Source organism: Cervus canadensis, chromosome 9 (genome assembly GCF_019320065.1).
Source record: "Cervus canadensis isolate Bull #8, Minnesota chromosome 9, ASM1932006v1, whole genome shotgun sequence".
NCBI classification, from domain to species: domain Eukaryota; kingdom Metazoa; phylum Chordata; class Mammalia; order Artiodactyla; family Cervidae; genus Cervus; species Cervus canadensis.
The window spans coordinates 81,156,749-81,173,893 of record NC_057394.1 but is presented as its reverse complement, the minus strand read 5'-3'; the positions used below and the strand labels follow the sequence as shown (position 1 = coordinate 81,173,893).

The window sequence follows — 17,145 nt, the reverse complement described above, 5'->3', positions numbered from 1 at the left end:
CCAGTGGGCTCAGAGGGTCATTGACCTCGCAGTCCATCACGGAAGGGCCAATGCTTTTGAGGACTGAAAGTCTGCTCGCCTCCCTTGGAAATTGTCTTGGTAACTTTTGTTTGAAATAAATAGAAACTTAGGGAAAAGATGTAAAAAGGTATACAGAACTGTATGCCTTCATCCATCAGTTATTAGCATTTTGCCCCCACTGGCATTCTCTCTCAAGACACTCACATGTGCACATATAGTCAAACACATGCACACACTGCAACACATGTATTTCTGAGCTAATTGGGAATCAGTTAAGACATCATGTCCCTGGGACTTCCCTGCTGGTGCAGTGGCTAAGACTCTGCTCTTCCAATGCAGGAGACCTGGATTCAATCCCTGGTCAGGGAACTAGATCGCACATGCTGCAACTAAGACCCAGGGCAGCCAAATAAATAACAAATAAGCGATTTACTAAAAAAAAAAAAATTTTTTTAAGACATCATGTCCCTCTGCTTTATCCTTAAGTGCACAGCTGGTAAGACCAGTTCTCTTATATAATCATAGTATGATGATCAAAATCATGAAGTTTAATATGGCTACAACACTGCTGTCTAATCTATATGTACCTGCATGCTAAGTCGCTACGGTCGTGTCCAACTCTTTGTGACCCTTTGGGGTATAGCCCGCCAGGCTCCTCTGTCCATGGGATTCTCCAGGCAAGAATACTGGAGTGGGTTGCCATGCCCTCCTCCAGGGGATCTTCCTGACCCAGGGATCAAACCTGGGTCTCCTTTCGCTCCTACATTGCAGGCAGATTCTTTTACCGCTGATACACTGGGGAAGCCCTTACCAGCCCATATTCCAATTCTGTCATTATTCTTCTGTTTAGTATTTCCTTCCTCTCCAGGTTGCTCCACAGATACCCAGGGCAAGAGGCAGTTAGTGACATCTGAGACAATGCTAATGACTGCTTTTCTGGGCTGGGGTCGCTCTTCCCATTTTCTTCAAGCAATATTGCTTTTCCTTCTTCAGTACTTAACTCTTCATGTTTGATTCGCCAAACCAGCTAAAGCAGCAAGTTACTGTTTCCCAATTTAATTCTCACAGAGCTGAATTAAATAGCTCTGAAACTAACTTCAGATTCCTCCATATCCTGAAGTCATGGATCAATGCCATCCTATTAGATGTTAATTATATCCACAGTCAAATTTCTACATCATTTTATTTTATGGGTAGAATGAGACCAAAGAAGCCACCAGTGACAAAAGCTACCATGATCAAATGGATTTCAGTTACATTTTATCCATTTTTTTGTGTGAAGAGATGACTTTTTAACAACAAAGAAATGTATCCGACTTAATTTTATCAAGCCAGCAGAATTTGAAGAAAACTGATCCCAGCTTCACTTATAAACAGAAATGTACAAATTATAAATAAGGTGTCAGCAAATAGAGTTCAACAGTGTATCAAAAGGATAAAATATTTGACAGATAATTGGTTTATTTCAGAAATGTAGGAGATTCAAAACTTTAAAAAACTTTCTAAATATCACTGTATCAGCCAAATAAAGAAGAAAAATGTGATCCCATCAGTAGATGCTGCAAAAGTTATTGAGTCAATCCAAATGTCAGTCCCAAAATAAGGAATCTAAGTAACATAACATAGAAGGAAGTCAATCGGCTATAATGCATACTATTTATGAAAAACTAGTACCATACTACCATAAATGGTAAAATCCTAAAACTGTTTCATTTTACATAAGAAATTAGTCAGGGATTCCTGTCATCACTATATAATTCAGCATTGTTTGGGAATTTTCAGCAACTGCCAAGAAAATTAAATAGCTATTACAAATACTAGGAAAAAGTAAAATATTTCTGTGCTCATATAAATATGTGAACCAAAAATGGCTGTGTAAATATGTTCATATGACTGTACATCTAAAAAGCCCAAAACATACCAGTAAAAAAATGATAGAATTATAAGAAAATTATAAAATTGTAAGATTTTGATTGTAAGTTATAAATCTATAAGACAATGATAAATTATAAGAAAATCTAATAAGATGACTAGATTCATAATAAATACATGAAAACCAATAGCTTTTTCTGACCTGGCAGTCACTAGCTATTTTTGTTTAGTATTGCAGTGAGATTTAGAAATGGAAGGAGAATAATAATTCCTTTCAAAATAACCATTAGAACTCTACATTTCATAGGAATAATTTTTGTACTGAGGACTTCCCTTGTGGCTCAGCTGGTAAAGAATCTGCCTGCAATGTGGGAGACCTGGGTTCTATTCCTGGGTTGGGAAGATCCCCTGGAGAAGGGAAAGGCTACCCACTCCAGTATTCTGGCCTGGAGAATTCCATGGACTGTATAGACCATGCGGTCGCAAAGAGTCAGACACGACTGAGCGACTTTCACACAGTATCATAAAAAACTTAGTATCAACCCTTCCAAAATTAGTATGTAAATTTATGTGATTCCAATTAGAATCCTGATGAATGATTGTTTGGGTGGGAGAGGATAGGGGAAGGGAATTGCGTAAAATGATATTGAAGTATAAATGGAATTAACAGGTGCCTGCCTAAGAGTAAATATGCAAAGCATGTTCAGAAAAGAACAATCAGAGGGTAGACTTATCTAAACATCAAACCGTGTTGTAAAGCTGCCACAACCGCATCAACATGGTACTGAGAGAATTGGGCGGATCAGTCAGGGAACTTAGCACTAAATCCCAGTTCTAGCTTCTAGATCTGTAACATGTGAGAGTTTAATAAGTAAATGTCCAAGGTGATATTTTAGTGTGGTGAAAAAGTTTGGATTGTGTTCTCAAAACTGGCTATTTATAGGGAAAAAAGTAAAATTGGACTCCTTTCTTATCCAGCATAGATACATTAATTTCAAAAAAACAAAATTGAGACATAAATTTGAGAAGTAAAACTATAAAAATCCTGCAAGAAACTCCTGACGTAATTGCATGTTGAAAAACTCTTCTTGATCTTATAGAAATTCAAAGCATTTTATATGACAAATGAAACCGTAAAGAAAGCCAGTAGACAAAAAGTGTATTTGGAGGAAATTTTATAATAGAAAGACAGAGTTCAAGAACTCTTAGAAAAGCAGATAAACCATGAATTGAAAATGGACAAAGGACCTGATGTTGCGCACAATTCCAAATCCTCACATCCAGCAAATACATGAAAACATGGTCAGACTCACTGGTGGCCCGGGAATGTTTATTTTTAGAAGTAGTCAAATCTTCAGTTTTTCTAAGTGGAGAGTATTAAATAGAATATAACAAGCAATTGCTGATAGGAAAGCAGGGAAAAGATTGTGTCCTTCATGAAAGGAGAGAGAAACCATTGGGACGTTTTCTGAAAGCAGCCAAGCAGCATCCTATGAAGTTAAAAATGTATTTGTTTTTTAAAATCCCATAGCCCTACTTCTGGGAATCCTTCACAGAGAAATAAAAGATATAGGATAGATATTATAATATATTCTAGGTGTTTACTACGTGATGGTTGTGGCAACAGAGAACTGGAAACAAGATGAATGCCTATCCATAGGTGATGGTTGAAAAAATATGGTCCACTTATAGTATGAATTATTATGTGAGCATGAAAATGACTGCTTTGGGGTCAAACCCTGGGAACTTGGGGGCTTCCCATGGTGTTTTGTTTAATGAGAAAAATACAATGAAGAAAGTGTGTATGATGGATTGTTTCTGAAAAACGAGTAATGATCCCTGACGTGTGTGTGTGTGTGTGTGTGTGTGCGCGCGCACACACACACAGTACAATCCAGGTGAGATATCTGGCAGGTGGTTAGCCTGGGGATGCAGAGGGCCAGAGGATTTGAAGTAGGTAGGAGGAAGTCAAGTGAAAAAAGGAAAAGAAGAAACAGCCGGCTGTGTACATAATGTGTGGATCGCTCCTTCAGCCCGACAGTGAGGGTGAGTTTATATATACACTGAGTGTGCAGCGCTTCTGAGATGTCTGTGGGGCACCTTCCTGTAGCGTTTGTCATTGACATCTTTTTCTCCTTGAGATCTTTAGAACATGGACATCCCGGGGCTGTTCTCCTCTGCTCCCAGTTGAAGGTGGAGCCGGCCAGTTTTCCGGGCCTCACCCCAATGCACTCTGGTTGCCTTGTCCCAGCAGACTTAGGACAGGCTGACTCCTGGCCAGACATCCAGGCTGCTGGGAACTGATATGCACTCAGCACTTTCTCGAGACGCACATTCAGTTCTCATGGCCCCCAGAACTTGGCGGGCTTGAGGGTACGGATTTGGTCCATGCTGAGCAGAGAGCGGCCCATGCTCACACCCGAGGAGGAGGTGGCCCGTAGATATGCCAGACTGGGATGACATGCTTGTTCTAGCCCTCTGCTTCAGCACCCAGCTTTCTCTTTCCGGAACACAGATGGAAGCCTGTCACATGCTATGGAGGACAGGCAAATGTCAGCACCCTCTGCTCAGCATATCCAGAGGTCATTCTGTCTCCATCGCAGCCTTGTCTCCTGCCGTGTCCCCGGCCACCCTGGATGACCTCCAGGTCCCCCCAAATGTCCTGTGTGTGTTTGAGCCTCAGAACTTTGTGACGGGTGCTCGTTCCGTGGGGTTGCTGCCCCCTGTCCCCTCCCACTCACACCCCTCGCCATCCTGCCAAACTCTACAGGTGCAGTAGCTTCCAGGCCAGAGGCTCTGTGGTCCAAGCATCCTTCCTTGGCTCCCCCGCTTCCTGCATCATCTCCCCAGGAGTGACTTTGCAGAGCATGCTGTTGTGTATGTATGTTCTGTGCCTGTTGCCAGCTGCCGCATCCCCACCTCTGCAGTAGACAGAGTTCCAAGGGGTCAGGGACCTGCTTCTTTGCCTCCTTCCTTCCTTCTGTTCTTAAATCTCTCCCTTCCTGGGGGTTATCACAGTATCTAACCATCATGTATTCCCAGTAAAGTGAATGAGTAAGTGGGTGGAGGACATTGTGCTTCCTGAAGAGTGAGCAGAAAATCAAGGTACATGGGGCCTCGGCTCCCACAGAAAAATACCCCCACACCACACAGAGCCCAGCGTGTCAGGTTCAAAGTCACAGCTCAGCTGCAAAGGAAGGCAGTTACTCCTTGAACCAGAGCTCTTGGCTAGTCACATTTTTAGGATGTTGGTCTTAGTGTTCTGTGTCAATTTGTTTTATGCTGATTAGGCAACAGTGTAAAATGACCTTTCATTTATTTTCTCTGATGGGAGGGTGTCCAGGGAGTCCCTGAACCTCGGGTTTGGACTTGACCTGAAGTTATGGCGTTGTCGCGTCGATCTAAACCTCCGGGGCTGCAGGAGTCGGAAGGGCCTCTGCTAACGGCTCACTGTTATCTCCGCAGATTTTCACGGCGCTGCCCCCCTTCACGCTGGGCATCTTTGAGAGGTCTTGCAGCCAGGAGAGCATGCTGAGGTTCCCACAGCTCTACAAGATCACCCAGAACGCCGAGGGCTTCAACACCAAGGTGAGCCACGTGTGCACATGGGACCCCTCAGAAAGGCTGGAGACCCCGCCGATGCTCGGAGGGAGCGCTTGAAGGAAGGCAAAGCCCCAGACCTCCCCCAGGATGGCACACCCGGGGAATCTGAGCTGCCTGACCAGGCAGGAAGCATCCAGTTTTCCTGTTTAACAAAGCCTTCTTCCCCACCTGCACCCCTGATGGCCACGTGGCCAGTGGCCCCCACACCCCGAGGCCTGTAGGATCCAATCCTCCCCCATCCCATCGAGCCCCGTCACCTGGCACGGTCCTCGCTCCATCACTGCCTGGTTCTCAGTGACAGAGAAATATTCCTTCAGGAGAATTGGCCAGAGGTGAATGCAGGAATCAAGTCAGACATGGCTGTTGTTTCTCAGTCTGGAGAATCGGTAAAGAGAAGACATCTAGACAGACAAGGAGTAGGGATCCAGGGCTGAGCTGAGCAGGAGCAGGCTTAGGTGTTGCAGGGTCCTCCGATCAAGAGTAGCCAAGGGGTCTGGTGGGTCACTGGCCAGCCAGCCACATCTGGGGGGCAGCAGTGAGGACCCACCCTGAGGAGGGCAGTTGCCCAGCTGGGCTGGAGGCAGAGATGCCCATATGCCTGCATTTGCCATGTTTCCATCTCCAGTGTTCATGCAGGAGGGGTTTCAGGGGCTGGAACTGAGGTTCATTGCCCCGTTCAGTTAAGACAGCAGGTGCTGGTTGAGTGTGTGACCCGCCTGTGTGACCACTGTCGGGGCCTGAGATAGGGTCATCTGGGAGTCCTGGGCAAAGAGCAGTCCCTGAAGACCTTGTTCTGAGCCAGGTGTTGTGACAGTCCTCCTTCAGAGCGGTCTCATGTTCTGGAAAGCATGATAGCTGTGTCCACATCTGGAAAAAATACGAGGGATCCTGCTGGATCTCGTGTGTTCCACACACAAGGAGATGGGAGTGACTGATTGTGTTCTTGTTCACGGTGGCTCTGTCCATGAGAAATAGGGTCTCTTTGTTCAGCGTGAACAAATCTGTGATCAACAGAATCAAATCTGTGATCTACAGAGTTTGAATTCAAAGGCTGCATGAGGTGGGGGTAGGGAGTGGACCCATTGGAAAGAGCAGAGATGAGGGTGCTCGGAGACTAACCTGTAGGCATTTTGAAGATGGGGGGGTGGCATGTAAAGGTCAGGGAAGAGATAGGGAAATCATCAACATTAAAGTAGGAAGATCTCATTGTCTTATCATTTCTCATCATTTTCAGTTGTCCCGTCACTAGTTAAGAGCAAGCAGTTCCTAGTATGATGTGTAGATTTTTAAAGAAATTCAATCTGGCTTTAGTAATTCTTTCATCTCAGGGTTAAAAGCATGATTGAAATGCATTTATGAATCTGTAATTTAGAAGAAACGACTGGTTTAGAACTAAAGTTCTGTTATTTGACCTTTCAAGTGTTAAACAGAATCTTTAACTCTGAATGATACTCATCTAAATCCTAAAAACCGAAAATGGGAGGGATATTCAGGGGTGAAACAAGAGAGTGAGCGTGCTGTGTGAGAATTCACATGTTAAATGTTTTTAATGCTTTCCAAAAGGATGGTTTCAGTCTCTTCAGTCCCACTGTGACCTGTTACCCCTTTTTTTTTGAGTGATGGTAAAATGTTGCTAGCTTGCTTTCAGTTCTAAAGGAAATGGATCATCATTTATTTTTCAGATGTGGGTAGATCGTATATTGTCCTGTGTATATGTGAATATCTCTTTAGGTCTTTGTACTCAAGGAATATTATCTGGAGACAGCCGGCTCATTTGTAGCTAAAAAGGAGGAAATTGGTTTTTTCCGCCTTCTGGAGCTGGAATTGCCGCCCGCATCCCTGACAGTGAGGGGCTTGTTGAGCCACACAGAGGTCAAGAGTGTGGGCAGTTCCTGACAGCCTCGGTCTGTTTTCCCTTAGGTTTTCTGGGGTCACTGCATCAACGCCTTGGTCCACTCGCTCATCCTCTTCTGGTTTCCCATGAAAGCGCTGGAACATGGTAGGTAATGGCTTCGTGATTCAACTCTCAGCAAGTAGCTTTGCAGCCCCTCCACGCCAGTTGTTCACAAATTTTTTTCCCAGTTCCACAGGCCTAGAGATCACGGGAACAAATTTCAGAAGAAAAACATACATAACATCTAATGAGAGCTAGTCTCGGGCTTTATAGCTTGTAGGTTTCACCCCTTCTGGCTCTAAGAACCCATTTTCTTTCCAGTTGCTTGGAGAGTTTAAACACTAGGAATTTGAAACTTTATTTTTAATAACCATTTGAGTCAAGGATCTTGAAGAAAAGCACTTTACTATAATGAAACATCAATGCCTCTTGCCCTCGAGTTTGAAATTTTCTGTTAATTACTTGGGCTTTCGTTTTCCAAACCTGACGCACCTCTATGCCAAATAACTCAAATCTCATGAGGGTATAATTTTATACCCTGTCTTCTGAAAGTCTCTTTTCCTTGATGTACACTTTTCAAGCAAATGTTTAAAGTTTGTTGGAGGCCGGACTATTCCAGTTGGTTTTAACGGTTTTCTGCTGAGCTGGAGGAGGGTATGCTTGTTTGCATTAATGCATCCAAAATATGGCTTCTTAAAGAGACATACCTTTTAATCTCAAAAAATGAAAATGTATTATGAGAATGTCAGTCTATTACCCCTCTCAAATCGTAATAATACCCCTGGGGAAAGTTACTCCAAATGTTGACTAGACAAGGCCTCTGACTGTTCAGAGAACCAAAGGATATGAAGTTTCCAAGCTTCTTTGTCTGTTCTTCCAAGCTTCTGTGTCAGTGGTTTTTGTGCTTCAAATGGACATGATTCATCCTCACTGATGTGCTTTAACCTGTCAAATACTGATTGTTAGAGAAAATGCATGCACAGCCAATGTGTTATATGTCTTATGACTTATGCTGTTTCATCAGACCTCCTTTTCTTTCAAGGGTCCCTGAGTCTCTTGCTTACTTGTGTGTGTGCTCAGTCGTGTCTGACTTTTTGTGATCCATGGGCTGTAGCCTGACAAGTTCCTCGGTCCGTGGACTTTCCCAGGCAAGAATACTGGAGTGGGTTGCCATTTCCTACTCCACGCCTGAGTCTCTAAATCAGAAAGTAAAATTTTTTGCTTCTAGCCTCACCCCCAAAGGGGCATTCTTGATGAATCATTCTTTGGACGGTGATGCTTTCCTGTGATTCATCTTTATGTGTTGCTGTTGTGTAGTCGTTTCAGTCGTGTCCGACTCTTTGCGGCCCCGTGGACTGTAGCCCACCAGCCTCCTCTGTCATGAGATTTCCCAGGCAAGACTACTGGAGTGGGTTGCCATTTCCTTTACATGTAGTGGTCTTAATTTATTGGGTTGGCCAAAGAGTTCTTTTAATTTTTTCATAAGATCATACAGGAAAACCAAACAAACCTTTTGACCAACCCAATATTTTGAAATGATTCTGTGATTAAGGGCTTACAAAAATAAGAGTGTTGACTGTGCTTTGTATTAGAAGCTCTGGCAGTTTGGTGATAGTGGCTGTCTTTGTATCAGGCTGGGCTGGTGATGGGAGGCAGTTTGTCTGCTGCGCACAAGAGCAGGTTTGGTACGTGTCCTCTGGTCCCCAAGCCCAGCCTTTTGTGCACAGGAAGACTTGTACTCATACTGACTCTGTGTATTATCTCTAGGCCCACCACCCTCTTATGTCTATGCAGACTCTGTAAATACACAGTGCTTGCTTTGGACTCATAGGTATTTTGCAAGATGGTCCTTTACTTGCCCGCTTCAGAAGGAACTAGTGTGACCCCATCTGATCAGATGGTTTTCTGATCCTGAGTCAACATTATGTGCTTTGAGATGGTGGCTTGTAGTTTATGATGGGATCACTATTGTTTACCTAGATCACATCATATAAATCCATCCACTCTCCCAATGTGGTCTGTATTTAAAAGAAGATAGATCCCCAACAGTTACTAGTTTACCTAAGAGGTGTCACCAGCTAAATTTCAAGTTAGCTTCCACCACATGGCTTCCCTGGTAGCTCAGTTGGTAAAGAATCCCCCTGCAATGCAGGAGACCTTGGTTCAATTCCAGGATTGGGAAGATCCACTGGAGAAGGGATAGGCTACCCACTCCAGTATTCTTGGGCTCCCCGTGTGGCTCAGCTGGTAAAGAATACACCTGCAATGTGGGAGACCTGGGTTCGATCCCTGGGTTAAGAAGATCCCCTGGAGAAGGGAAACGCTACCCACTCTAGTATTCTGGCCTGGAGAATTCCATGGGCTGTATAGTCCATGGGGTCGCAAAGAATCGGACACAACTGAGTGACTTTCACTTTATCCACTTCATTCAGATTAGCAATTTGCCTAGCAACCAAAAGGGTGACTTTTTTCCATTTTTTAATCGCCATCATGGTTAGCATCATGATTTCATCATATTTATTAAGCCTTCTGCATAGAGGTTTTCTTTTGCTTATATTATAAACAGTAACCTTTTGACTGAAACTGTTGAAGGTGAAATGAATAGCAAGTGTGAAGTCTATCTGGTAAAGAACAACAGAAGACTGTTGATGCTTTTGGTCACTAGTTGATATCCTCTAGCAAATGGAATGAATATTGTAGGATTCATTTCTAAATTCTCAGTATTAGTACACCACAAACATGTTTACAGTGTCCCTCAGCCCTATTCTTTGATGTGATATTTATCTCCAAGGCCCTGTGATAGAGTCTAAGGGTGGTGGGTAAACGTGGCAACATGGGTCTCACCGTCAAGGCATTCAAAGTCTGGTAAGGGATGCGGATAATTCTAGTACAGGCAGAAAGTAACTCTCAAGTAAAATCCAGAGGAAGTGCTCTCAGATTGCAGGGGGCTGAGAGAGATGTCCTTCATTTAGGATGACTCATGGCTTGTTGGAGGGGATAAGGTGTAGGCTTAGCCTGGAAGTCCAGGCAGAGTGAGATGCGAGGGTTGGAGGGAAGAGCTGAATGAAGGGGGCGATTCAGGACAGATGCGGAGAGTTTAAGAAGTTCATTCCTTACTGGGAGGAAGGCAGAAGAGTTGGAGAAGGTGGGTGAAAACTGGACTGCAAAGAACTTGGAATGCAATGTTAAGAAGCCAAGATAACCCTATATGCAAAACAGAAAAAGAGACACAGAAGTACAGAACAGACTTTTGAACTCTGTGGGAGAAGGTGAGGGTGGGATGTTTCCAAAGAACAGCATGTATATTATCTGTGGTGAAACAGATCACCAGCCCAGGTGGGATGCATGAGACAAGTGCTCGGGCCTGGTGCACTGGGAAGACCCAGAGGAATCGGGTGGAGAGGGAGGTGGGAGGGGGGATCGGGATGGGGAATACGTGTAACTCTATGGCTGATTCATATCAATGTGTGACAAAACCCACTGAAATGTTGTGAAGTAATTAGCCTCCAACTAATAAAAAAAAAAAAGAAGCCAAGACTCCATTTGGAATAATTGAACAGTCAGGAGCATTTAGATTGAGCTGAGTATTTCAAGCAGAGCAGTTTTGGGAAGTTGAATCCATCATATCTTGTAAGGCCGATAGTAGAAGGAAAACTGATAGCAGGAGTCCTGGTTAGGTCTCCAGCTGTTCCAGGGAGCTTAAGTAGGGTTAAACCTGGGACTAGGGGCGTGTTTAGTGAGGGGAGAACTTGTTTTGAGAAGTCCTTCAGCAGAATCATGGCAGACCTGTGATGTGCCGGGTGCCAAGGGCGTGGTGGACATAAACGCAGCTTGTCTTGCTCTCTGGGAGCGTCTGTGAGATCGGAGCTGACAATCGGGAAGAAGAAGATGTTAGATGATCAGGAATTATGCATGTAATTGCTTAATGGCCAGTGTGCAGTGTTCTACAGGCTGCTGGGGAGCTTGTAATACCGGGACATAATCTAGTTGAGTGGGTCAAGGAAGCATCTTCTCCAAGAAAGTAAGTAGTACTTAAGTTCTTAAAAAAAGGAACAGGGGGTGAGCAGGTGGGGCAGGGGAGGTGTAGGGAAAGTAGGGGAGAAAGAGCATTCCTGACAGGGAGTGCAAGCACACGGGGCTTGTGCTGCCCAGGAACTGGGAGAGTCCTCGGGCAGTGGCCCCCAAGGGGATGCAGGGGATGGACTCGGGACCTCGTTCAGCCTTTGGCGAGCACTTCCGGACCCTGAGCTTCCCTGGCCGTGGACAGCGAATCCCCTCCCTACCGCCTCCCCCCCTACCCCCACCCCCCGTCCTTGTGCAGCTGTGAATCAAAACATGACTACACACATTTCCAGCATCCCCTCTGCATCTGCAGCAGCACCCTAGTCGAGAGGGCAGTAGCAGAGGGGTGTTAGGTTGAGGGTCAGATCACTAAAACCCAGATGGGGCCCTTTTTCAGGGAGAGGTTTGGGGTGGGAGAGTTACACCCCAGACTTGCCTCTGAGGAAGACAAGACAACCGTGTAGAGAAGTGCATGAGGTCTGGCAAGAGCACGGGTCTTTGTGTATTTGGTTTTTTAGTGGGGGGAAGGAAGTCAGAGGGGGAAATCAAAAAGCTTGCAAGTTTGAGAAGAACCAGGATGTGGCAGCTGATTTGATTATTTGTTCACGGGCTGATTGCCCTAAATAACAATGAGCTCCTGTTAACACTTTGAACCACCCCTTAGAAGGAAGCATTCACCCCGCTCCCAAGAAGTGTTGGAAAATAGCTCCAATTTGAGACAAACGAGGGCATCGTCAAACCACGGGGACCCTGATCTCACAGAACAGTGCTTTGGGCCCCCCACTCCCGCTCCAGCCCCAAGGCCTGCCGGAAGCTGTCCGTCAACCGCGGGCTACGCTCAGCCCTGAGGACCTTTGCTCGACTGGGGGCTGAGATCCACAGAGCGGCTTGGTTGCAGTGCTTTATACTCTGTGGGCTGCATCGTCAGTGTGGTGGATTTTACCAGGAAATTCTCTCCAGGCGTCCTGGAGAGAGGCTTAGGTACAGACAGTGCTGGTCACCCCCAGCATCACTGTTGGCAAGAAACGTTTCTGAGAGGTGCTAGCCCATCGATCATTCCTTAAGAAGTGTCCAAGAATTTTGCTTTGCTTATTTCTGCGTGGTTTTGGATAGAATTTTCAAAGCAGTGCTCGGCTGGTGGAGTTTGTGATGATTCATTTCAAGTTTCAAAATACATTTTTCCACTCCAGCAATTCTGTAGTAAATCAAATTTCTTCCAACCATCACAACCTTATGCTCATGGCCATGGCCAGTCTGCAGCTCCCACCCTTCAAACTTAAACGTGATTCTAGGTTAAAACCAGAGATGTCACCTTTGCAGGGACTGAAATTCACCAAGACTTTGGTGTTGGGCCACTCTTGGACTTTCCAGTGGTGTATGCAGTCTGCATATTTGAGCAATCCTCCTTGAAGTGGAATGTGGTTATTGGCAAATCCGTTTTGATTTTTTAAAAAGGAAATTTTCAGATTTTGTTTTTCTTGATGGAATTTAAGAGGGAAGGGATAGGAATATACTTAGCATCAGAGAAAAATGCCTGAAAAAAAAAGATTTATTCTTGATTCCTCCCTGTCTACATTCTGGAAACCATCCCCATCCCTTTCCAGAAGAAATGCAATGTAGATACTTATTGTATTGGCACTAATTAAGCAACAGGATCTCTGAACATTTTTGGAGATGGCTACATTATATTTTCTAATAAATGTGCTGCTGTGAGACGAGACATGTTTTGTAAACTGAAATGATGGTATACCCGTAGAAAATGAGATGTAGGGTACTTCTCTCTGCCTGTGGCAGTACTGGGTCATTTTAGCTTGAATTATTTATGACCCTATACCTGTTACTATAAGCTTGGTTATTTTTATGTCACGAAAGTTTCACATTAAGCTAAACTGGGGTTAGATTGCCCTTGTTCTCTGAGATTGCATCTTCTTAAAATCAATTACTCATTCATTAAAAAAAAAAAAGACAAGTGACTATGTCCTTTGTGCCCCGTCCCTGTTGGCAGATGTAGTACAAGTAGCAGCAGGCAGATTCCCTGCCCTCGTGGAGCTCACACGGGACAAAGCAGGACTGAACAGAAAGTGTAATGACAGGACAATCAAGGTCAAATGGTATGTGTTCCAAGGACCACTGATCTGGCCCCAGGTTTGAGGACTGCCCCCTAGAGGATGTGTTACATAGTCGAAGGATGAGTGGGAGGAGAGAGCTGGGAAGAGAGTAGGGAGGGAAGGATTTCAGGCTGTGGGAATAGCATGGGTAAGAGGCTGTGATTCAGAGTCAGAGAAGACATGTGTGGGTAGAAGACTGAGAAGCGAGGCTGTGAGATTGATTGCCTAGGGATGGTAAAGGATGGAGACCAAGAGATCAGACCTTTCCCAGTCTTGGGGACTAGTGAGCCTTTTCACGTATAAGTTCAGTGGGAGCCACTGATGGGTTATAAGCAGAGAGCCAAGTAGCTGATGAATTTCAATGTGACCCCACTGGCCAGAACGATTTTTGGCATCCAGCTGGTTGGCTGTTGCTTAGGTTGTATAGTGACAGTGTCAGAGAGGTGGACGGATTAGAGGGCTACTAAGGGGGCAGAATTGGAAGGATCTAAAATCACTGCAGATAGTGATTGCAGCAATGAAATTAAAACACTCTTACTCCTTGGAAGGAAAGTTATGACCAACCTAGACAGCATATTAAAAAGCAGAGACATACTTTGCCAACAAAGGTCTGTCTAGTCAAGGCTATGGTTTTTCCAGTGGTCATGTATGGATGTGAGAGTTGGACTGTGAAGAAAGCTGAGCACCGAAAAATTGATGCTTTTGAACTGTGGTGATGGAGAAGACTCTTGAGAGTCCCTTGGACTGCAAGGAGCTCCAACCAGTCTATCCTAAAGGAGATCAGTCCCAGGTGTTCATTGGAAGGACTGATGCTGAAGCTGAAACTCCAATACTTTGGCCACCTGATGCGAAGAGCTGACTCATTTGAAAAGACCCTGATGCTGGGAATGATTGAGGGCAGGAGGAGAAGGGGACGACAGAGGATGAGATGGTTGGATGGCATCATCGACTCGATGGACATGGGTCTGGGTGGACTCCAGGAGTTGGTGATGGACAGGGAGGCCTGGCATGCTGAGGTTCATGGGGTCGCAAAGAGTCGGACACGACTGAGCAACTGAACTGAACTGAACTGAATATTGCATTAATGAAAACTTCCCTGGTCTATCTGACTGTGTGTGCATGTGTGCTAAGTTGCTTTAGCTGTGTCCGACTCTGTGCAACCCCATGGACTGTAGCCAGCCAAGCTCCTCTCTCTATGGGGATTCTCCAGGCAAGAATATTGGAGTGGGTTGCTGTGCCCTCCTCCAGTGGACCTTCCCAACGCAGAGATCAAACCTGCACCTCCTGCAGGGCAGGTAGATTCTTTACCACTGAGCCACCTAGGAAGCCAATATTTTCTCAAAAAGATAATAATAAACTGTACAGCTTGGACTTCTTCCTTGCCCCAAAGTGTGATTCATTAACCATTTCTATTTTGCACTGTTGACAACTTCTGTAACCTGACTGTGTCACATGTATTTTACACAGTTGGGTTTGATGTAACACTGTAAAAAGTATGAGCCAGAGTTCCTAGATTTCACCTTTAGAACTCTGCCAAGAGGTTGAATCAAGGTGTATTAGGGTAGGAACAGCTGCTGCAACAAACAACCCCCAAATATCAAGGGTTTAGCCCAATAAAGGCTAATTCTGCCTTGTGTCATCATCAAATGGAATAGTATATTGTACATGGTATATTGACACTGTTTTCTATTTTCTGCATTTGTGATGCCCTGGTATTAGGCACCTTGATCCTGGAAAAGGTCAGTTTTCATTCCAATCCCAAAGAAAGGCAGTGACAAAGAATGTTCAAACTACCACATAATTACACTCATCTCACACACTAGCAAAGTAATGCTCAAAATTCTCCAAGCCAGGCTTCAACAGTATGTGAACCGTGAACTCCCAGATGTTCAAGCTGGATTTAAAAGGCAGAGGAACCAGAGATCAAATTGCCAACATCCATTGAATCATCAAAAAAACAAGAGAATACCAGAAAAGCATCTGCTTTGCCTTTGACTGTGTAGATCATAACAAACTGTGGAAAATTCTTCAAGAGATGGGAATACCAGACCACCTGACCTGCCTCCTGAGAAATCTGTGTGCAGGTTAAGAAGCAACAGTGAGAACTGGACATGGAACAACAGACTGGTTCCAAATCAGGAAAGGAGTACATCAAAACTGTGTATTGTCACCCTGCTTATTTAACTAATATGCAGAGTACACCATGAGAAATGCCACGCTGGGTAAAGCACAAGCTGGAATCAAGATTGCTGGGAGAAATATCAATAACCTCAGATATGTAGATGACACCACCGTTATGGCAGAAAGCAAAGAAGAACTAAAGAGCCTCTTTTTTTTTCATTTATTTTTATTAGTTGGAGGCTAATTACTTTACAATATTGTAGTGGTTTTTGTCATACATTGACATGAATCAGCCATGGATTTACATGTATTCCCCATCCCGATCCCCCCTCCCACCTCCCTCTCTACCTGATCCCTCTGGGTCTTCCCAGTGCACCAGGCCAGAGCACTTGTCTCAAAGAGCCTCTTGATGAAAGTGAAAGGAGAGTGAAAAAGCTGGCTTAAAACTCAACTTTCAGAAAACGAAGATCATGGCATCCAGTCCCATCACTTCATGGGAAATAGATGGGGAAACAATGGAAACAGTGACAGACTTTATTTTCTTGGGCTCCAAAATCACTGCAGATGGTGACTGCAGCCATGAAATTAAAAGACACTTGATCCTTGGAAGAAAAGCTATGACCAACTTAGACAGCATATTAAAAAGCAGAGACATTACTTTGCTAACAAAGGTCCATCTAGTCAAAGCTATGATTTTTCCAGTAGTCATGTATGGATGTGAGAGTTGGACTATAAAGAAAGCTGAGTGCCAAAGAATTGGTGCTTTTGAACTGTGGTGTTGGAGAAGTCTCTTGAGAGTCCCTTGGACTTCAAGGAGAACAAACCAGTCAATCCTAAAGGAAATCAGTCCTGAATATTCATTGGAAGGACTGATGCTGAAGCTGAAACTCTAATACTTTGACCACCTGATGCAAAGAACTGACTCCTTGGAAAAGACCCTGATGCTGGGAAAGATTGAAGGCAGGAGGAGAAGGGGACGACAGAGGATGAGATGGTTGGTTGGATGGCATTACCAACTCAATGAACATGAGTTTGAGCAAGCTTCAGGAGTAGTGGTGGACAGGGAAGCCTGGTGTGCTGCAGTCCATGCGGTCACAAAGAATTGGACACAACTGACTGACTGAACTGAACTGATCCTGGAGAGACTATGTTCCCAGTGTTGGCTGATCCCTAGAGCAGACAGCTCCCCTGCAGGCTTGCCTTTGATATCCAGCCAACAGTTCTGGGGCCCCCAGACATCTCTGTATCTTACTCTCTCACACCAGACTAACGTTCTCTACCCTAAATCACCCTGGACCAGGTATCACATAGCTAGGGATCAACCTTGAACCCAGAGGCTGTTGAAATTATTCACACTATCCAACCCTGAGTTACACAGTGTACCTACCCTGCCTTGTCCATTTTATCCCGTGAAAACCCAAATAAAAGCTCTGGGCCATGTCTTCCCCTCTCCCCTCCTGCCTG

At 44.6% G+C, this 17,145-nt stretch overlaps 1 protein-coding gene across 1 annotated transcript in view; it reads left to right on the top strand.

Annotated features, from left to right (window-relative positions):
• ATP8A2 (ATPase phospholipid transporting 8A2) overlaps positions 1–17,145 on the top strand; it is a 448,688-nt gene that overhangs the window by 302,922 nt on the left and 128,621 nt on the right. Inside the window, exons 29-30 of the mRNA XM_043478109.1 lie at positions 5,359–5,481; positions 7,417–7,495. Coding sequence (XP_043334044.1) covers positions 5,359–5,481; positions 7,417–7,495 — 202 coding nt within the window. The remainder of the gene's footprint in view (positions 1–5,358; positions 5,482–7,416; positions 7,496–17,145) is intronic.